Source organism: Ornithorhynchus anatinus, chromosome 1 (genome assembly GCF_004115215.2).
Source record: "Ornithorhynchus anatinus isolate Pmale09 chromosome 1, mOrnAna1.pri.v4, whole genome shotgun sequence".
NCBI classification, from domain to species: Eukaryota; Metazoa; Chordata; class Mammalia; order Monotremata; family Ornithorhynchidae; genus Ornithorhynchus; species Ornithorhynchus anatinus.
In genome coordinates this window covers 2,295,551-2,318,329 of record NC_041728.1, presented here as the reverse complement: position 1 = coordinate 2,318,329, position 22,779 = coordinate 2,295,551, and the positions used below count along the sequence as shown (strand labels likewise).

The 22,779-nt window shown below is 56.2% G+C and overlaps 1 protein-coding gene across 2 annotated transcripts in view; it reads right to left on the bottom strand.

Annotated features, from left to right (window-relative positions):
- Positions 1-22,779, bottom strand: part of MAST4 (microtubule associated serine/threonine kinase family member 4) — a 193,174-nt gene that overhangs the window by 30,856 nt on the left and 139,539 nt on the right. For both annotated transcript variants that reach the window (XM_029070088.2, XM_029070098.1), the window contains 6 exons: positions 13,513-13,601; positions 10,727-10,808; positions 7,230-7,308; positions 4,642-4,799; positions 2,277-2,352; positions 1,807-2,016 (listed from right to left, as the gene is read on the bottom strand). In XM_029070088.2, the coding sequence (XP_028925921.1) occupies positions 1,807-2,016; positions 2,277-2,352; positions 4,642-4,799; positions 7,230-7,308; positions 10,727-10,808; positions 13,513-13,601 (694 nt within the window). The remainder of the gene's footprint in view (positions 1-1,806; positions 2,017-2,276; positions 2,353-4,641; positions 4,800-7,229; positions 7,309-10,726; positions 10,809-13,512; positions 13,602-22,779) is intronic.

Sequence of the window (22,779 nt, the reverse complement as noted above, 5' to 3'; positions counted from 1 at the left end):
GTCCTGATTATCAGCAGGCCCCTGCCCGGGAGTCAGAGAGACCCTCCGCTGCTTCGATGAGGAGCCGTGGTCTCGCGGAAGGAGGAGAGGGCCGGGGGGCGGTCAGGGGGCCGGGATCGTGCATACTTATTCTGTGGCCCCCTCCCAAGCACTCGGTCCGGTGCTCTGCACTCAGAAGGGAGTCAGAGGACCTGGGTTCCAATCCTGCCTCTGACAAATGCTTGCTGCGTGACCGTGGACAAGTCGCTGAACTTGTCTGTGCCTCAGTTGTCCTGTTCTCCCTCCTACTTAGATCGTGATCCCCAAGGGGGACAGATGCTGTGCCCAACCTAATTCACTTATCTACCCCAGTGCTCAGAACAGTGTTTGACACATGGTAAGCCCTTAAACGCCATGAAAAATAGTGTTTCATCAACACTACAGATGGATCGAGTCAGGGGACAGGGGTTCTAGTCCTGACTGCCGGCTGTGTGACCTGGGGCACGTCACTCCGCCTCTTCTCTAGAGAAGCAGCGTGGCTCAGTGGAAAGAGGCCGGGCTTGGGAGTCATGGGTTCGAATCCCGGCTCTGCCACTTGTCAGCTGCTTGACTGTGGGCAAGTCACTTCACTTCTCTGGGCCTCATCTGTAAAATGGGGATTAACTGTGAGCCTCACGTGGAACAACCTGATTACCCTGTATCTACCCCAGCGCTCAGAACACTGCTCTGCACATAGTAAGCGCTTAACAAATACCAACATCATCATTATTATTATTATTCTCCGTGTACGTATCCAGCACTAAGAACAGTGCTTCGCACACCGTAAGCGCTTAACGAATATCATCATCATTCTATCCGTAATTTCTTTCTTTATATTAATTTCTGTCTTACCTTCTAGACTGTAAGGTCACTGAGGACAGGGAATGTGTCTGTTGCATTGTTATAACGTACTCTCCCAAGCCCTTAATACAGTGCCTTGCACGCAGTAAGCGCTCCATAAATACGACTAACTCTCTGTGCCTCCGTTTCCTCATCTGTCAAAGGGGGGATGAGATTCCTGCTGTCACAGCTGTGAGTCCTGTAGGGCCCGGGGACTGGATCCCTTGTACACCCATCTCGGCGCTCAGTACATAATAAGCGCGGGACAAGTACCGTCGTTATTAATAGCCTTTTACAAGCTGGGGGCTGAGGCCCTCTCTGTCGCACTCCTTATTCTGCTAAACGCACTCAATGGCGATAAACCAAAACGATACAAAGAAATAGCTTTCCCGGGTGCTTTCGATGGGAAAATGCATCATTTAAGTCCAAGTTCCTTCTCCCTAAGAGGCGGCACTGGGCGTCTACCTTCTACCAAAATGCTTTCCTTAAATCCGCTCTGCCGTTCCGATTAACATCACACAATACAGTGCCCTGCTTTCCTTCATTCTTACACTGAGGGCCCCGTGCGGGCCAGGGACTGTGTCCAACCTGATGAACTTGTACCCACCCCAGCGCTTAGAACGGTGCCTGACACCCAGTAAGCGCTTAACGGACGGGATAAAAATAATATAACCCCCCCGAAGCAGACTAAGGCCCCAGAGCGGAGACTCGGACTCAGGTCACTTCCCGAAAAGGGCTCCCGAAAAGCCGAACGATTTTCCCACGGGAACGAGGTCACCCGGGGGGCTGTCGCTTCCCGAGGGCAACCATCTCGTCTTTACCCAAAGTGCCATTCTTTGGCCCCCTCCCAAGCGGTCGGCACAGCGCGCCCGCTAAGAACCATCCGCCGATCGCCCGCGCATCTGGGTGGGCCGCCCGGTGGCGTCTCCCCCACCTCCGCGGGCCTACCTCCTGGAGCAGCCTGTCCAGTTTGTGCTGCAGCTCGAGGAAGTAGCGGGAGGAGACGAGGCCCTGGCAGGCCTTCTCCAGGCAGTCGCGGGCCAGCTCCACCAGCTGATGGAGCGTGAAGCTGAGGACGCCGTCGGACAGAGGCCGGACGTGGTCCGAGGAGTAGCTCGTCACGATCTCCCGCAGCCGTTCCTCCATCTGGGCCGTGGCCTGCCCGGGGACGAGGCGGCAGAGTCATTTATTTCTTTCTTTCTATTCGCGTCCGCCTCCCCCTCTAGACTGTAATCTTGTTGTGGGCGGGGAGCGTGCCTGTCCGTTGCTCTATCGGACTCTACCAAGCGCTCGGTACAGTGCTCTGCACACGGTAAGCGCTCAATAAATACGATTGGGCGGGGTGCGATTTTCAGACCGGGGACACGGTGGGGGAGCGTTCAAACGCGAGGGGAGGGAGCCCGGACGTCCTCCGTTACCTTGGGAAACCTCTCCCTGTAGACGTGGTTCATCATGACTATCTCGTGGTCGCAGCAGGCGGCAGAGCGGCCGGGGCTGCGAGAGGAACCGAGACCCGTGAGCCCGGCGCGGCGCCCTGCACGGCGTCCGGCGCGGCGTTCTGCACGCGGGGCCGCCCCAGGGCGCTGACCGATCCAGAGCGCGACTGAACGAAGGAGAGATGCCGGGAGGGGGAGGGCGGCAGGACAGGCCTCTGTACTTTGTTACATTCTTTCTGGGTAGACTGGAAGCTCGTTGTGGGTAGCGAATGTGTCTGTTTATTGTTCTACTGTACTCTCCCAAGCGCTTAGTACAGAGCTCTGCACACAGTAAGCGCTCAGTAAATACAATCGACTGACTGACCACTCTCCCGAGCACCTAATGTGCCTGTTTGTTATATTGTCCCCTCCCTCACACGTAGTACGGTGCTCGGCACACAATAGGTGCTCAATAAATACAACTGACTACTCTCCCACGCACTTAGTACAGTGCTCTGCACACATTTAAAGCTTAATAAATATGACCGACTACTCTCCCAGGCGCTTAGTCCAGTGCTCTGCCCCCAGTACGATAAATATTTGCTAAGCGCCTACTACGTGCAAAGCCCTGTTCTAAGCGCTGGGGTAGGTACAGGGTAGTCAAGTTGTCCCTCGTGAGACTCACAGTCTTCACCTCCAATTTACAGATGAGGTACCTGAGGCACAGAGAAGTTAAGTGACTCGCCCACAGTCACACAGCTGACAAGGGGCACGGTCGGGATTCGAACCCACGATGGCTGACTACGCACGGGGAGCACTTAGTAGAGTGCTCTGTCCACAGGAAGAGCCCAATACAAATGCTTAGAACAGTGCTTTGCGCACAGTAAGTGATCAATAATTAATTGATATAAATAAATAATTGATTTATTCAATTGAATAAATATGAATGACTACTCTCCCAAGCATTTAGTAGAGTGCTCTGCCTATAGTAAGCGCCCAATAAATATGACCGACTACTCTCCCAAGCGCTTAAGAGAGTGCCCTGTCCACAGTAAGGGCCCCCGAAATACGACCGACTACTCTCCCAAGCAGTTAGTAGAGTGCTCTGTCCACTGTAAGCGCCCAATAAATGACTGACTACTCTCCCAAGCATTTAGTAGAGTGCTCTGCCCATAGTAAGCGCCCGATAAATAATAATAATAATGTTGGTATTTGTCAAGCGCTTACTATGTGCCGAGCACTGTCCTAAGCGCTGGGGTAGACACAGGGGAATCAGGTTGTCCCACGTGGGGCTCACAGTCTTCATCCCCATTTTACAGATGAGGGAACTGAGGCACCGAGAAGTGAAGTGGCTTGCCCAAAGTCACAGAGCTGACAAGTGGCCGAGCCGGGATTCGAACCCACGACCTCGGACTCCCAAGCCCGGGCTCTTGCCACTGAGCCAAGCTGCTTCTCTGACTACTCTCCCAAGCGCTTAATAGAGTGCTCTGTCCACAGTAAGTGCTACCAAAATATGACTGACTACTCTCCCAAGCAGTTAGTAGAGTGCTCTGCCCATAGTAAGCGTCCAATAAATGACTGACAACTCTCCCAAGCGCTTAGGAGAGTGCTCTGTCCTCAGTAAGTGCCTTCGAAATATGACTGACTACTCTCCCAAGCATTTAGTAGAGTGCTCTGCCCATAGTAAGCATCCAATAAATATGACTGACTACTCGCCCAACCGCTTAGGAGAGTGCCCTGTCCACAATAAGCGCCCCCAAAATACGACTGACTACTCTCCCAAGCAGTTTGTAGAGTGCTCTGTCCACAGTAAGCGCCCAATAAATACGACTGACTATTCTCCCAAGCGCTTAGGAGAGTGCTCTGACCCCAGTAAGTGCCTTCGAAAAAATGACTGACTACTCTCCCAAGCATTTAGTAGAATGCTCTGCCCACAGTAAGCGCCCAATAAATACGACCGACTACTCTCCCAAGCGCTTAAGAGAGTGCCCCGTCCACAGTAAGGGCCCCCGAAATACGACTGACTACTCTCCCAAGCAGTTAGTAGAGTGCTCTGTCCATAGTAAGCGCCCAATAGATATGATTGACTACTCTCCCAAGCGCTTAGTACAGTGCTCTGCCCAAAGTAAGCACCCAATATGACTGACTACTCTCCCAAGCACTTAGTAGAGTGCTCTGCCCATAGTAAGCGCTCAATAAATACGATCGACTACTCTCCCAAGCAGGGTGCTCCGTCCGGAGTAAGCACCCAACGTGACCGACGACTCTCCAGGCGCTCAGTACAGTGCCGTGCCCAAGTAAGCGCCGGCGAATAGCGCGGATGGGCGGATGGATCGCCGCGGGGAGGGAAGGCGGGGTCGGGCCCGACCTGAGGCTGCGGGAGCGGGGGCGCAGGGCGGAAGCGCGGCAGCGGCTGTCGGCGGCGATGCTCTCCGAGGTGCAGAAGTGCCTGGACAGGAAGTGCAGCTCGTCGGGGGTCGGCTGGTACGGCAGCTGATGCAGCTTCTCCTGGGACGAGCAGGACGACTGCGACGAGAAACGGCGAGGCCTTAGGGCCAACGTCCCGGGCCCCGGGGGCCCAGACCCGAATAATAATAACAGTAATTACGGCCCTTCTTCGTTCCTTCGTTCAGTCGGATTTACGAGAACGTTGGTGTTTGCTAAACGCTTACTATGTGCCAAGCCCTGTTCTGAGCGCCAGGGTAGACACAAGGTCATCGGGTTGTCCCACGTGGGGCTCACAGTCTTCACTGTCATTTTACAGATGAGGTCAGTGAGGCACAGAGAATAATAATAATAATGGTGGTATCTGTTAAGCGCTTACTATGTGCCGAGCACTGTTCTGAGCGCCGGGGGAGATACAGGGTCATCGGGTCGTCCCACGTGAGGCTCACAGTCGTCATCCCCATTTTACTGATGAGGTCAATGAGGCACAGAGAATAATAATAATGATGTTGGTATTTGTTAAGCGCTTACTATGTGCCGAGCACTGTTCTGAGCGCTGGGGGAGATAGAGGATAATCGGGTTGTCCCACATGAGGCTCCCAGTCTTCATCCCCATTTTCCACATGAGGTCACTGAGGCCCAGAGAAGTGAAGTGACTTGCCCAAAGTCATACAGCTGACAAATGGCGGAGCCGGGATTAGAACCCATGACCTCTGACTCCCAAGCCCGGGCCCTTTCCGCTAAGCCACGCTGCCTCTCACTGTTGAGCGCTTACTGCGTGCACAGCACTGTACTGAGGGCTTGGGAGAGGATGAGAGGACAATAAACAGACACATTCCCTGCCCACAGAGAGCTTACAGTCTTGGGGGCAGGGGAGACGGGTGTCGAGACAAATAAATAAAATCCAGGTAGGTTCATAAGTGTTGTGGGGAAAAGGGCAAAGGGAGCAGGCCAGGGTGACGCCGAAGGGAAGGGGAGAATAGAGGAAAACGGGGGTTTAGTCTGGGAGGGCTTCTTGGAGGAGAGGGGCCTTCAATAAGACAGCTTAAGCGCTTACTATATGCCAAGGACTGCTCTAAGCGCTGGGGTAGATACCACTCAATCTGGTTGGACACAGTCTGGATCCCACGTGGGGCCCACAGTCCTCCTAGAGAGGCACATGGCTCAGTGGAAAGAGCCCGGGCTTGGGAGTCAGAGGTCCTGGGCTCGAATCCTGGCTCCGCCGCTTACCAGCAGCTGTGTGACTTTGGGCAAGTCACTTCACTTCTCTGTGCCTCCGTGACCTCATCTGGAAAATGGGGATTAAAACTGTGAGCCCCACGTGGGACAACCTGATCACCTTGTATCCCCCCAGCGCTTAGAACGGTGCTTTGCGCGTAGTAAGCGCTTAACAAATACCACCACTATTATTATTATTATCCCCAGATGAGATAACTGAGGCCCAGAAAAGTGAAATGACTCACCCAAGGTCACACGGCCCCACGTCACATCCGTTCACATCTGGGATTCATTTTAATGTCTGTCCCCCCGCTTGGCCGTAAACTCTTTTTTACGGTATTTGTGGAGCGCTTTCTGTGGACCAAGCACTGTCCTAAGCACTGGGTTAGATACAAGACAATCGGGTTGGACACAGTCCAGATCCCACATGGGGTTCGCAGTCTTCATCGGCATGGCCTAGTGGCAAGAGCCCGGGCTTGGGAGTCAGAGGTCGTGGGTTCTAATCTCCGCTCTGCCACTTGTCAGCTGTGTGACCCTGGGCAAGTCACTTCACTTCCCTGCGCCTCAGTTACCTATTCTGTACAATGGGGATGGAGACCGTGAGACTCAAGTGGGACAACCTGATCAGCTTGTATCTACCCAGAGCTTAGAACAGTGTTTGGCACGTCGTAAGCGCTTAAACAATACCATAAGTTATTATCAATTATTATAATATTTACAGATGAGGGAACTGAGGCCAGCCTGAAAATGCACCGACTGCATCTCTGTTCCGGGGAGCGGGAGCTGGGAATTCTGAATGAATTTAATGTCCGGGAATACCAAAGGATCCGGACAAAAGTGTGCACAAACAGTCCCGCTTACGCATACGCACCATGCGTGCGCACACAGACACACCGACTGGACGCAGAGCGCACACAGCCATCTCGAGACGTTCCTTCCTCCCCACGATGGCCCTACTCCTGAAAACTCGCCCCCGGCCCACCCCGTCTAACAGAGAGGGAGAGCGCGGATCTTATCCCCATTTTATAGATGGGGAAACGGAGGCCGTGAGAAGGTGAGTGACTTGCCCGAGGTCTCCCAGCAGACCAGCGGCAGAGCCGGACTAGAACCCGGGCCTCCACCTTCCCGGCCCTGCGCTCTCTCCTCTAGGCGGTTCTTCCACCGCCCTCGTCCCAGGCTCGCCCAGAGGGTCACGAAGACGTGGGGGCCTCTGGTCGGTCGGGCCGCCCCGCCCCGGGCCCCTTCCGGGGCGGCAGCCGGGCACGACAAGAGGCCCAGCGGTCGGGCACTCACCGACACCGTGGAGCTGGGAGTGTTGGTCCCGTAGCCGGACGAGGGCAGAGACGCCAGCGACCACCGCCTTCCATCGGTCCTGCGGAGAAGACAGAGTCAGTGCCCGGATGCCCACGCTGGCTACTGCCCCGGGCCACCGGGCGTCTCTGTGCCGGGGCAGGGAGACGCGGTCACTGGGCCGCTGGTCTTCCCGACCCCGCGGCCACAGGGGATGTGACCGCCGGGCCCGAGGAAGGCCGAGGGGGTGGGGAGTCCCAGGTCGACCCGGCCTTGCCAACGTTGTTGTTCTGGGAACGTCTTCTCAGGGCGCAAAAGGGGCCGAGTCTATCAGTCAGTCGTATTTATTGAGCACTTATTGTGCGCAGAGCGCTGTACTCAGCGCTGGGGAGAGTACAATTCGACAATAGACACATTCCCTGCCCACGGGGACAGGTAAATCGGTCAGAGCCCTGGTGAGGGCCGGGCGGGGGGAGGTTGGCGTTAGCCGGACAGGGGCACTCCGGTCCACTTCTGTTACCGAACTGTACGTTCCAAGTGGTTAGGACAGTGCTCTGCACATAGTAAGCGCTCAATACATACTATTGAATGAACGAATGAATAGCACCAAACTGCTGACAGAAGAAAACCTCATCTGTAATCCTTAAGCCATCGTGTGGATAATCATAATTACGGTATTTATCAAACAAATACGATGTGTCTAGTGCTGGGGGAGATACATGATAATCAGGGCGGATACAGTCCCTGACCCACATGGAACTCACAGTCTAAGAAGCAACATGGATATAATAAATTCTGTGACCGATCTGTACATTCCAAGCGCTTCGTACAGTGCTCTGCACATAGTAAGTGCTCAATAAATACTACTGAATGAATATAAAGCAAAATGGTGTGTGTGCAAGTGGTAAAGGTGGGGGGGGGGTCTTTAAAAATACACACCCACCACAACTCTGACAATATGTCAATTAATTAAGTTTATCTTTAGGCCTAAACTAAAGGTTCAGAAGATAAATCGGTCAAAGGCTAAGGCAGTCCCGGAAACGTGGGAGACACAGACACGCCACATGGCTGAGGTCTTCGTCATCCATTCACCTGTCACTTCAGCGTCAGTGACCGAGGGACAGTTGACTAGATTACGTTAAAAAAAACCAAAACAGAATCAAAACAACTCTGAATAGTCTGAGAAAATGGAGGGAAAAAATGTAACTGGCTGTCGTGGGGAAAAAAAAAACCCTTTTCGCTCTTGATCCAGACACCGTGAAACCTCCCCTTCGACCATCCTCCTCTTCAGAGTGCTCCAAATCGGCCTCTCATCGCTTACGGGGAAAAGAGCTATGTCTCTCCAGGATAATCTGGAGAGATTTAAGTAGTCAATTCTGCTAAAACATGTTTTCCCCTTGCGGGCGCTCTGGATGGGACGTGCCGGGGGACGATTGTACTCTCCAAGAGCTTAGTACAGTGCTCTGCACAGGAGTAAGCACTCAATAAATACGGCCGAATGAACTCCAACTTATTTATTGATCGCCTACTGCGTTCGGGGCACTGTACTAAACGCTTGGGAGAGTACAATGTAACAGACACGGTCCCTCAACGAGCTTAGAGTCTAGAGAGGGAGACAGATTAATATAAAGAAATTACAGCTATGGACCTAAGTGGGGTGGGGCTGGCAAGGGGGGAATGACAAAATGGAGCAAATCAGGGTGACGCAGAAGGGAGTGGGAGAAGAGGAAAGGAGGGCGCAGTCAGGGAAGGCCTCTTGGAGGAGGTGGGCCTTCGATAAGGCTTTGAAAAGGGAGGAGCGTAACCGTCAGGGCCACGGAGGGTGGGGACGGTTGTGTGCGCGGCCCTCTCCGCTCGCCCCCGGTGACTGGTGATCCCTAGGCTCAGCCGCCCGGGGGAAAAGGGTCTATTTCACTTGCTCTTTGAGTTTCATTTCCCACCTCCGACCACCCTCCGGAGACCGGAAGTTCCCGGTGAGCGGGAACGGAGCTGGTGCTTCCGCTGTACCCCGTCGACGCCGCTCCCGCGGCTACCACGGCAATGATCGGGCCGCTCGGAGCGGGACCCCTATCCCGCATCCGGCCGCTTTCCGGGATTTCCCACTTGCAGAGGGAATGGCACTCTGGAAATGAACGCGGGTCCACAGCTGGGCCCGACGGAGGAAGCTGCAGGAGAGTCACGGGGATCTGACGGCCAAACGACGCCCGTTAGAGGGGGATCGTGCCCGGCGCTGACTGGGAACTGGGGCCGCCCCCGCCGTAGCTGCTGGCCCCGGAGCCGCTAGGAGCCGGACGCTCCGCTCCTCCGGCGAGGGGGCCGTCCGGCCCTTCCCGCTTGGATCTTCTTCCGGGCCGTTCGTCTCTCCTCATGTTCGTGTGGCCAAACCGTGCCTTCTATTTGAGGTCGGCAGCTGCTCGGGGGCAGGGCCGGGGAAGACCGGGGACCGAGTCCAGAGGTAGGGGCCACAGGAGCAGTGGCAAGCAAATTATAATTCTCACCCCTGCCACTCTTCCCAGGGCTTAGGTCACAGTGCCCTGCCTACGGTCGGTGCTCGATAATCACTTCTCCGGCCTACTCCCGCCCGTTCGGTGGGTGAAACCACGCAGCCCGAGTCACCCCGGGGTTGGGGGTCCAAGGCCCAGACCCTTGAAGTGCATACGGTCGTCAAACATACATGATGATGATGATGATGGTATTTGTTAATAATAATGTTGGTATTTGTTAAGCGCTTACTATGTGCAGAGCACTGTTCTGAGCGCTGGGGTAGATACAGGGAATTCAGGTCGTCCCACGGGAGGCTCACAGTCAATCCCCATTTTACAGATGAGGTAACTGAGGCCCAGAGAAGTGAAGTGACTCGCCCACAGTCACCCAGCTGACAAGTGGCAGAGCCGGGAGTCGAACCCATGACCTCTGACCCCGAAGCCCGGGCTCTTTCCACCGAGCCACGCTACTGTGTGCCAAGCACTGCTCTAAGAGCTGGGGTAGATACGAGGTAATGAGATTGTCCCACGTGGGGCGCACAGTCTTGATCCCCATTTTCCAGCTGAAGTAACTGAGGCCCAGAGAAGTGAAGTGACTTACCCAGAGTCACCCAGCTGATAATAATAATAACGTTGGCATTTGTGAAGCGCTTACTATGTGCCGAGCACTGTCCTAAGCGCTGGGATAGATACAGGGTCATCGGGTTGTCCCACGTGAGGCTCACAGTCTTCACCCCCATTTTCCAGACGAGGTAACCGAGGCACCGAGAAGTGAAGTGACTCGCCCAGAGTCACACAGCTGACAGATGGCGGGGGGGGGGGGATTAGAACCCATGACCTCTGACTCCCAAACCCGGGCTCTTTCCACTGAGCCACGCCGCTTCTCTGGGTGCGCCCCCCCCCCCGACAAGGAGAGGACGCTGAGGCGAGTGACCCACGACGGGTGAGGAGCAGCGACGATTCCGGCGCCCCACCCCCGGTGCGGTTCTCCCCTTGAGTGCGGTACCACGGGCCTACCTTCTGGCGAAGGAAAAGTGAGCCGAGGTGCTGGGAGAGAAGGTCCTGGGGCTGTCCTGAGGGCTGTTGCCTGCAAGAGGACCTGGGAGGAAGAGGGGACAATGAGATGGGAAGCTCTATTATTATTAATAACAATAATTATTATTATTATTATTATTGTATTTGTTAAGTGCTTACTAAGCGCCGCGGTGGGTAAAAGCAAATCGGGTTGGACGCAGTCCCTGTCCCGCCTGGGGCTCACAGTCTCAAGCCCCATTTTACAGAAGAGGGAACTGAGGCTCAGAGAGGTAACAAGTGCCAATGGAAAAAACCAAACAGCTGGTGACGGGGTCCCGTCCACAAGGAGCTTCCAGTCTAAAGGAGGAGCTTCCGGTCTCCATCAGAAGCAGCTTGGCACGGTGGACGGATCCCGGGCCTTGAAGTCAGAAGGTGGTGGGTTCTAATCCCTGCTCTGCCACTTGTCTGCTGGGGGAACCTGGGCAAGTCACTTCACTTCTCTGGGCCTCAGTTACCTCTTCTGTAAAATGGGGATCGAGACCGGGGGCCCCATGCGAGTCAGGGACGGTGTCCAACCTGCTTAGCTCGATTCTATCCCAGTGCTTAGTACAGTGCCTGGCACATAGTAAGTGCTTAACAAAACCATAAAATTAAAAATGAATACTTTAGCGTGCGTCTGCTAACTCTATCCTACTCTCCCAAATGCTTAGTACAGTGCTCTAAACACAGTAGACCGTCAGCTCCTCAAGGGCCGGGGTAACGCTTACTAACCTTCTGGTACTATCCTGAGTGTTCAGCACAGCGTCAGCACACAGGAGGCACCCGGTACACTGGGTGCTCAATACCCCCTACGGATTAATCGACTCTGTCCCAACCCACCCAACGGGCCCCGACAGGTACTGGGAATCCCCTGCCCATATCGAGCGCCCGCTCCCCAGAGCCGGGAATGTGCCAGGCCCCGTGCTGGAAGTTGGGGTACAGACAGAGGGTCACATCAGATACAGCCGTGACTCGCTGTCTCAGAGGGGAGGAAGGGCACAGGGATCTTATTCCTCTTATACGGGGTCCCAGAGGATCACTGGTCACACATCCAGGCCTAGAACTCAGGTCTCCTGACTCCCAGCCCCCGGCTCTACCCCCCGTAAATGTGTCCGTTCATCGTTACACTGCACTTTCCCAAGCGCTTATCACAGTGCTCTGTACCCAACAGGCTCTCAAGAAATGCGACCGAATGCACGTCTTGCTGCTTGCCCCGGTTACGTGGGCCCGAGTTGGCACTGGCGGAGGCCGGCACCGGGAGGCCGGTGACCAGCTTGCAGGGGCAGCGGCTCCTTCTCACTCCTTCCGGGGGAGTAGAAACAAGCGCAGGAAGAGCTAATCGGCACAGCAAAAACAAGACTTGCTCCTCCTATCTTTTATTCATTCGTATTTATTTAGCATTTACTGTGGGCAGAACACTTTACTAAGCGTCTGGGAAAGGACGACGACGACAATAAACAGACACATTCCCGGCCTACAATGAGTTTACAGTCCAGAGGAGGGGGAGACAGTCATCAATACAAAGAAATAAATGACAGATATGGGCGTAAGTGCCGAGGGGCTGGGAGAGGGGAAGGACAGAGGGAGCAAGTCAGGGCGATGCAGAAGGGCGAGGGATAAGAGGGGTTATTTTCTGAGCGTCTCTTTAAAGGCATCTCCGTGGCGGTTGGCACCAGAACGCCGTCGGCCCCTCGGAGGATGTGTTGGAAAGCCGGGAGATCGCGGGGAAGGAGCCCGGGACCGGAGGATGGGTTCGAGCAAGCCTCTGAACCTCTCTGGGCCTCGGGAGCTTTCTCTGTAAAAGGGGGGTGAGATTCAATCACATTTACTGAGCGCTGCTGTGTGCAGAGCACTGTACTAAGCGCTTGGGATACAACAATCAACAGACATTTTCTGCCCACAAGGAGCTTCCCTCTCTCAGATGCTGTGGGCGCTGGGACGGGGCGGGGCCCGGGCCTGATCTCGTCAGGTTTTACTGATCCAGTGCTTGGCACAGAGAAAACGACTGGTAAATAAGAAGAGTGATGTTTGTTAAGTGCTTACTATGTGTCAGGCGTTGTACTGAGTAAGCGTTGGGGTGGATACAAGCTAATCAGGTTGGACACAGTCTCTGTCCCAGGTGAGGCTCACAGTCTCAATCCCCATTTTACAGATGAGGTACCTGAGGCCCAAGGAAGTGAAGCGGTTTGCCCAAGGTTACGTGTCAGACAAGTGGCAGAGTCAGGATTAGAACCCATGACCTTCTGGCTCCCAGGCCCGGGCTCTAACCGCCGCTTCACAATCACGCCCGGGTGCAGAGGACGCTCCTGTGGGTCGGGCGCTGTATCGGGAACACAGAGTTGAAGAACCGGGTCCTGCCTCGGGGGATCCTGTGGTTTCTGGACTTAGAATCTAATAATAATAATAATAATAATAATAATAATAATGGTCTTCGTTAAGCGTTCACTACGTGTCAGGCACCGTGGCAGGCAAGTGGCAGAGCCGGGATTAGAACCCATGTCCTTCTGACTCGATCCACTACACCATGCTGCCTCCCCGCCGCTTCTACTCCACGGCACTGGGAGAAGAGCCGGGGGTGAGCCCGTTATTGGGCACGGAATTCTCTATCTGTTGCCGAACTGTCCATTCCAAGCGCTTAGTACGGTGCTCTGCACATAGGAAGCGCTCAATCAATACGACCGAATGGATGGATAGAGGTAGAGGAGCCGTTGGGCGGAGGGAAGGCGGGTAGAGGGGGCGGAGGCGGTCACCTGCGTGAGCCGAGAGCGGGGAGTGAGGCCGCGGCAGGGCCGAGGACTGGCCATTGGCGATCAGGCTTTTCCGGTTGCTGGTCCGGCAACTGCGGGGAGGAAAAGGATGCAAATTCCCTGTTAGCGAGTCACCGGAAGCCCGCAGGGGGCCGGAGCGCGGTGGTCCGGCCTCCCTCCCTCCCTCGGTCCCATCCTGTCCCTCGGGCGGCCCCTCACCCCGGCTCCGTTCCCCCGCTCCTGCCCCAAATAGGGGGAGCTGCCTGGCTCAGCGTCGGCATCATAACAATTATAATTACGGTATCTGTTAAGTGCCTAGCATGTGCCAAGCACTGTTCTAAGCGCTGGGGTAGACACGAGGTAGTCAGGTCGTCCCACGTGGGGGCTCACGGTCTTAATCCCCATTTTACAGATGAGGTCACTGAGGCACAGAGAAGTTAAGTGGCTTGTCCAAGGTCACACAGCTGATCAGTGGCGGAGCCGGGATAGAGCACGGGCCTGGGAGTCAGAAGGCTATGGGTTCTAATCCCGGCTCCGTCACTTGTCTGCCGGGTGATCTTGGGCAAGTCACTTCACTTCTCTGGGTCTCAGTTCCCTCATCTGTAAAATGGGGATTGAGACTGGGAGCCCCAGGTGGGACAGGGACTGTGTCCGACCCGATTTGCTTTTAATAATAATAATCATAATAATGATGTTGGAATCTGTTAAGCGCTTACTATGTGTAGAGCGATGTTCTAAGCACTGGGGTAGATCCAGGGGAATCAGGTTGTCCCACGTGAGGCTCACAGCCTACCCCACTTCTTACCCCAAACTAAGTAGGTAGCTTACCTACCCCAGCGCTTAGCACAGTGCCTGGCATATAGGAAGCGCTTAACCAGCACCATTATTCTTCTTCTTATTAATCGGGTTGGACACAGTCCCCGTCCCAAAAGAGGCTCCCACTCTTACCCCCCATTTTATAGCTGAGGTAACCGAGGCCCAGAGAAGTGAAGTGACTTGCCTAAGGTCACACGGCAGACAAGTGGCGGAGCCGGGATTAGGAGCCAGGTCCTCCTGACGCCCAGGCCTGGGCTCCATCCACCAAGCCCCGCCCCATCCGAAGGCTTTGGGTGGGCTTCAGTGGGTCCCTTTCGGGGAAAATGTCTTCACCGGCCACTGGGCCCCCCCCAGGCTCTGCCCGGCCGTCTCTGGCTGCCCCCACCTGCTCTGTCGCCCCCAGAACACACCTGACCCTCCCTCTCCCCGACACCGGGGCTCGCCCACTCGCCACCCCGGTTCGGCCGGGCGACCCTCGGCCACCTCCCTTTCGGACCGGTGGTTCCGCGGCTCACGAGGGTTGGCCACCCCCGGCCCGCGGGCGACGGCTGCTTGCCGGGAGACCGCGGGGACGAGAGACGTCCCGGCCTTAGAGAGCAGAGCCACCGTAGCCCCTCCGTGATCTTTCGACAGGCCGCGAGTCTCCCCACCCCCTGGCCGAGGCCGCGGACACCCGGTGACCATTGCAGCAGCCCGCGGGACGGCGGCTTCAACTGAGCGAATCAACGTGGCGCCTGACCCGCTCTGGGGGGGCTCCACGGACCAGCGGGTGAATCTGGGGCAGGGGCAATACAACGCACACCCTACGACACGCGAGGTAAAACCTCCTCGAGGAGAGAAGGCGGACGGGCCACCTCCGGGCCTCAGTCGACCGATCGATCGATGGTATCTGCAGAGCACCGTACTAAGCGCTTGGGAGAGGTGCGATATAACAGAGTTGCGTAGACACGTTGGCCGCCCGCACGGAGATTACGGACGGCATGCCGTTCGCTCCGACCGCCTCGCCCGGCTGATGCCAGCCAAAACCTCGTCCGGCTGCCGCGTGGGTTGGCGTACGTCCTTCCGGCAGCCGGGCTTCTTCCGTTCCCATCCCGGGGGTGGCCGGAGCCCCGACGTTGCGGTGGGAGGCCGGGGGAGTTGGAGCCCACTCCGTGCCCAGCACCGTGCTGAGCGCCGGGATGGCTAAGGGGCATTCGGGGGGTCGCAGTCGCCGCCCCGCACGGGACTCATTCATTCAATCGTATTTATTGGGTGCAGAGCACTGTATTCAGCTCTTGGAGAGTACGATTCGGCAACAAATAGAGACGATCCCTACCCAACAACGGGCTCACAGTATAGAAAGGAGGAGACAGACGACAAAACAAGTAGACTCCTTGTCGGGGCTCCCACGGAGATAAAAACAAACATTAATAATAATATCGTCGAGCACCGACCTCCCGTTCTATCGAGCTTCGGCCCGCGAGCCACCCTCGTGGAGGGGCCTGGGAAGAAGAGAGGTCGGACGGCGACCCAGAGAAACCTGCTTAATGACATAATAATAATAATAAGGTTGGTATTTGTTAAGCGCTTACTATGAGCAGAGCACCGTTCTAAGCGCTGGGGGAGATACAGGGTGATCAGGTCGACCCACGTGAGGCTCAGAGTTAATCCCCATTTTACAGATGAGGGAACTGAGGTCCAGAGAATTGAAGTGACTCGCCCACAGTCACCCAGCTGACATGGGGCAGAGCCGGGATTCGAACCCATGACCTCTGACTCCCAAGCCTGGGCTCTTTCCCCTGAGCCACGCTGCTTCCCTCGTCATCACCCCCCCGGCCCTGAGGGTGTCCAAACAATCGTGCAGCCAGCGCGGGTGTCCGACTAGGGTCCGGGGAGAGTTGCCCGCCGCACAGTCCAGAAGCCCAGTGATCGCTGTGCTATTCGTTCGGCGCTCACTGTATGCCAGGCACTGTACTAAGCGCTGGGGTAGATGCAAGATAATCGGGTTGGACACGGTCCCCGTCTCACGTCGGACTCACAGTCGCAATCCCCCTTTCGCAGATGAGGTAACCGAGGCCCGGAGAAGTGAAGCCACTTGCCCAAGGTCACCCGGCACACGCGTGGCGGAGCCGGCATTAGAACCCAGGCCCTCTGACTCCAGGGCCCGTGCTCTACCCACTAGGCCACGCTGCTTCTCTTAGACCCAGGTTCTGCCGTTGAGACTGACCTGGCTTCGCTGTCCTCGGTCAAACCCCGGAGGACGGGGAAGGAGGAGGAAGGGAGGAAGAGGAGGTGGCTCAGCTGCCGAACCGTACTTCGGACTAGCGCTTAGTACAGTGCTCTGCACCTAGGAAGCGCTCAATAAATACTACTGAACGAGGGGCTGGGCCACTGGGTGGGCAGTTCTGACCAGCGGCTTCAAACAGGGTCACTGTCCCGGGGAAGATACCGCTTGTCTTCTGCTCCAGCCCCCTGCCTGGCCCAGGTTTTCCTCCTCGGCACCCAGCACGGCGCCCAGCACGATAATAATGATAATAACTGGGGCATTTCTTATGCGCTTACTATGTGCCAGACACTGTGCTGAGCACTAGGGTAGACCCAAGCTCATCGGGTGGGACCCAGTCCCTGTCCCAGTGGGGCTCGCGGTCTTGATCCCCATTTTACAGATGAGGTAACTGAGGCCCAGAGAAGTGACTTGCCCGAGGTCACACAGCCGACAAGTGGAGGAGCTGGGATCAGAACCCGTGACCTCCCGACTCCCAAGCCCGCGCTCTATCCACCACGCCGCGCTTCTTCTCGGCACAGCACCGGCACACGGCGGCTCCCCGGTTTATTCAATGCCTGGGGGAAATAGGCCAGACCTGCGTACAGGAAGTCCTGGGTTCTAGTCCCGGCCCGCTGTGTGACCTCAGACAAGCCGCTTCACCTCTCTGGACCTCTGTTTCCTCATCTGTACAATGGGGAAAAGACACTTATTGTCTTGCCCCCGTAAGAGGCACTCACGTGTTTATTTATTATGCTGTCCTCTCCCAAGCGGTCAGTCCAGTGCTCTGCACACTGTAAACACTCAACAGATAAAACTGACTGACTCTTGCTCTCTCTCCCTCCCCCTTTGGGGGCAGAGAGTGGGTCTGATCCGATCATCCCGTATCAACTGTAGTGCTGAGCACAGTCTTGGGTACAAGGGAAGTGAGGAATCCATTCCGTGACTAATGGCGCCGGAGAAGATCACGTCACCACCCCGGCTCCGGCGGTCTGACCAGACGCTCGGGCGGGGGGGCCTTCGGCACCCGGAGCACTGTACGGAGCGCTTGGGAGAAGCTCAGTGGATGGAGCCCGGGCCTGGGGGTCAGAAGGACCTGGGTTCTAATCCCGGCTCCGCCACTCGTCCGCTGTGTAACTTCGGGCAAGTCACTTCACTGCTCTGGTTTAGTGGAAAGATCACGGGGTCGGGAGTGCTAATCCCGGCTTATCGCCATCGTTCTCGTCCGTCCGTCTCCCCCGATCAGACCGTAAGCCCGTCAAACGGCAGGGACCGTCTCTATCTGTTGCCGGCTTGTTCATTCCAAGCGCTTGGTACGGTGCTCTGCACATAGTAAGCGCTCAATAAATACTATTGAATGAACTTGTCTGCTGCGTGACCTTGGGCAAGCCACTTTACTTCTCTGGGCCTCAGTTCCCTCATCTGTAAAAGGGGGATTAAGACTCTGAGCCCCAGGTGGGACAACCTGATGACCTTGTATCAAATACCAACATTATTATTATTATTATTATCATTATCATTATTATTATTATTATCACCCCAGTGCTTAGAACAATGCTTGGCACATAGCAAACACTTAACAAATACCATCATGATCATTCAGCACTTAGCCCAGTGCCTGACACATAGTAAGCACTTAACGAATACCATCGTTATTAGTTACCTCATCTGTAAAAGGGGGATTAAGACTGTGATCCCCATGTGGGACAAGGTCAGTATCCGACCTGCTTAACTTGTATCTACCCCCGTGCTTATTATTAATAATAATAATAATAATAATAATGACATTTGTTAAGCACTTACTATGTGCCAGGCACCGTACTAAGCTCTGGGGTAGATATACAAGCAAGGGGAAATACAAGCAAATGGGGTTGGACACAGTCCCTGTCCCACGTGGGGCTTACAGTCTCAAGCCCCATTTTACAGATGAGGCGACTGAGGCCCAGAGAAGTAAAGTGACGTGCCCAAGGTCACACAGCAGACACGGGGCAGAGCCGGTGCTTGGCGCAGGCTAAGTGCTTCACAAATACCATCGTCATTATTATTATTATTACAGTATAACAGAGCTGGTAGTCACGTCCCCTGCCCAGCACGAGCTCGTAGTCTAGAGGGAGAGACATTAATATAAATAAAGAGCTGTTCCCTGCCCATCACGAGCTCATAGTCTAGAGGGAGAAGGAGACATTAATATAAATAAAGAGATGACGGGTACGGACGGGTATGGACGAGGGAGGGGTGAATAAAGGGAGAAAATCCAAGCGAAGGGTGACGCAGAAGGGAGTGGGAGAAGAGGAAACGACGGCTTAGTCAGGGAAGACCTCTAGGAGCGGCCGGAATCTCCCTTTCGCCCTCCCCGGCCCCCCCCCCCCCAGAATGGGATGGGGAAGACCCCCGACCCTCACCCCTCAATCGCTTCCACCGACTCGCTAACGGCCTTCCTCGGCCCTGCGGTCGGGCTGAACCGGCTTCTAAATAATAATAATAATAACTACGCTATTTGGTAAGCGCTTACTATGGGCCGGACACTGTACTAAGCTTTGTCTTACTGGGTGCCGGGCACTGCATTCATTCAATAGTATTTGTTGAGCGCTTACTATGTGCAGAGCACCGTACTAAGCGCTTGGAATGGACAAATCGGCAACAGATAGAGACGGTCCCCGCCCTTTGATGGGTTTACAGTCTAATCGGGGGAGACGGGCAGACAAGAACAATGGCACTGTACCAAGCACAGGGGTGGATCCAAGCAAATGGGGTTGGACCCAGTCCCCGTCCCACGTGGGGCTCGCAGTCTCAATCCTCGTTTCGCAGATAAGGTAACTGAGGCACGGAGAGGTGAAGCGACTTACCCAAGGTCACACAGCACAACAGTGGCAGAGCTGGGATTAGAACCCATGACCTTCCGACTCGCAGGCCCGTGCTCTAGCCACTAAGCCAAGCTGTCTCCCATTCATTCATTCGATCGTATTCATCGAGCACTTACTAGGTGCAGAGCAGTGTACTAAGCGCTTGGAATGTCGAAATCGGCAACAGATAGAGACAATCCCTGCCCAACAACGGGCTCCCAGGCAGCGGCCCATTACTGAGGCTCTAAACCGCGCAAGCTGATCTAATTCATTCCTTCAGTCGCATTTCTTGAGCGCTCAGCTGTGTCCAGAGCACTGTCCCACGCGCCTGGGAGAGTACGATACAATAATAATAATAATAATGTTGGTATTTGCTAAGCGCTTACTACGTGCAGAGCACTGTTGTAAGCGCTGGGGGAGATACAGGGTCATCAGGTTGTCCCCGTGAGGCTCACGGTTAACCCCCATTCGAGGTAACCGAGGCACAGGGAAGTGAAGCGACTTGCCCACAGTCACACGGCCGACGAGCGGCCGAGCCGGGATTCGAACCCATGACCTCTGACCCCCAAACCCGTGCTCTTTCCACTGAGCCGCGCTGCTTCTCTTTATAAACACATTCCCGACCCGCATCGAGCTTACAGCCTAGAGGACCTGATGGCCGTGGGGAGAGGGGAAAGGAGCAGACGGGGAGGTGGGCTTCGTAAGGCCGCTTGGGAATGAAACATCGCGAGAAGTCGCGGCCGGGACGTGTGACACTCAACGGTAAAATAATCGGATTGAGTCGTGGTAGTTGTCAAGCGCTCACTATGTGCCGAGCACCGTTCTAAAGGTGGGGGTGGATACAGGTTAATCAGGTCGCACACAGTCCCCGTCCCACACGGGGCTCGCAGCCTAGCGCGGAGGTAGGACAAGTGGTGAATCCCCATTTTACAGGTGAGGAAACTGAGGCACAGAGGTCACCCATCCCCTCCCCGGCCGAGGGGCCCGTCTTCCCCTCTTGACCGTAAGCTCCTCGGAGGCACCGTGGAACCTGCCTACCAACTCTGTCGTACTCTCCTAGGCGCTTGGCCCTGCAGACAATAATCGCTCGATAAATACCGCCGACTGAGTGACCGTCTGCCCAGAAGCGGAGCGGCTTAGTGATGACGACGGCATTTGTTAAGCGCTTACTATGCGCAAAGCACTGTTCTAAGCACTGGAGGGGATAGAAGGTGATCAGGTAGTCCCACGTGGGGCTCACGGTCTTCACCTCCCATTTTACCACTGAGGCACAGAGAAGTTAACTGACTTGCCCAAAGTCACACAGCTGACAAGCGGCTGAACCGGGATTTGAACCCATGACCGCCGACTCCCAAGCCCGTGCCCCTTCCACTGAGCCATAGAGCGTGGGCCTCTGAGTCCGAAGGACCTGGGCTTTGATCCCGGCTCTGCCACATGTCTGCTGTGTGACGTAGGGCAAGTCACTTTGCTTCTCTGGGCCTCAGTCCCCTCATCTGGAAAATGGGGGTTGAGACTGTGAGCCCCAGGTGGGACAGGGACTGTGTCCGACCCGATGGGCTTGGATCTACCCCAGGGCTTAGTACAGCGCCTGGCACATAGTAAGTGCTCAACAAAGACCATTATTATTATTATTATCATTCTCTGGGTCGCAGTTACCTCACTCAAAGATGGGGATTAAGACTGTGAGGCCTATGTAGGACAGAGACTGTGTCCAACCCGATTACCCTGTATCTACCCTGGCACTTAATACAGTACCTGGCACACAGTAAGCGCTTTACAAATATTACAACTATCATTATTGTGTCCTAACTGCCCCGCTCGCGGATAACTTATGTCCGTCTCCCCCGGAGGGTTGGAAGGGAGCTTGGGCAGGCGTTTGTGGCTTGGATATCTGTTGGACTTTCCCAAGCATTCATTCAACCGTACTTATTGAGCGGTGCAGAGCACCGTACTAAGCGCTTGGAGTGTACAATTCGGGCAACGGACAGAGACGATCCCTGCCCACTGACGGGCTCACAGGCTAATCGGGGGGCTTACAGTCCTGCAGCTGGTGGGCATCGCTCAGACCCGCCGCTGGCGGTCCCGCTCGGCCCCGCCACAGAGAGGGCGGGTGCCGACCCTCCTTCTCCGGCCCTCAGGCCTAAGCTTCCCAGATGGGCAGCCGTCGGATCCCAGCAAACCCTGTCCTTCCTACGGTCGGCTCCCACGCTCCGGGACTGGCGCCCCGTGGAAAGCACCCCTTGGGCACCCCGCCCCGATGGGGCGGAGGCCGGCCGCCCCCTCCGCGCCCCACCCCTCCGCGGTCTCACCCTCGGCCGCGGGCGTCGGCGGGCCACCCCCCACGGTTCCCCGGGAGCCCAAGGGGAGGCGGGCCCGGTCTCCGGCCAACCCGTTGCCCAGGGAAGGGCCTCGCGGGGGCGGGCGGGGAGGGGCCGGGCACCGCTGGCTCTGCGGCCCAGGGCGGCACCCGGCCGGGCACGCCGCCAGGAGGGCGGTTCGGCCCCCGGTGAGCTCCCGGGCCTCGGCCCCTCTGCTTTCAGAGGCTCTGTGATTTTCCGGCAGGTTTCACGGCATCCGCCCGGCCTCTCCCATCCCCGCCCTTCTGAGTCAGCCCAGAGCCGGGTGGACTGGAGGGCGAGAAGACCGGGCCCCAAGCCGGCCCAACCAAACTCCCGTCCCTCTCCCGGCCTCCCACACCGTGGGACGACGGACGCTCCACCGTGGACCAGAGTTGACCGTTTCCCACCCTCCCCCGCCCCCCGCATCGCGGCCCGTCCGGCGGCCGGAGCGGTCAGTCCACCTTGGCGGATCAATGGACGCTCCGGGGTCTCCTGGGGCTGGAAGTGGGGCTTCTGACTCGGGCCCCACGGGGCCCAGTTCCCCCCCGGGGCCCGCCTCGCACCAGCGTCAGGAAACCCCACTGGTGCAGAGCGCCGTACTGGACACCCTCTCCGCGTAGAGCGCTGCACCGGTGGACCACTTTGGGCACCGTGCCGGGTGGTCAGGAGCCCGGGACAAGAGGAAAAGGCAGGTCTCTGCCCCCGACAATCAACCGAGGGAGTCGGATAGACAGCCAGAGATAAACTGGGGGAGGAGGAAAATCCCAGCCGCAACCAGTCCGGGCCTGGATGGCGACAGGCAAGAGTACGAAGGGACCGGAGCGGCAGAACAGGAGCGCAGCGGCCGCGGAGGCCGCGGGGGAGTGATTCGGGGAAGATTTCCGGGAGGGGGTTCTGGAGCTGGGGGCTGGGGGCGGTCCTGGACTGTACGAACTGGGCGGTCGCGTCCAGAACAAAGACCTCAGGAAGAGTCTACGGCAGAGACCAAGAAACAGTAATAATAATAATATCTGTTCGGCGCTTACTATGT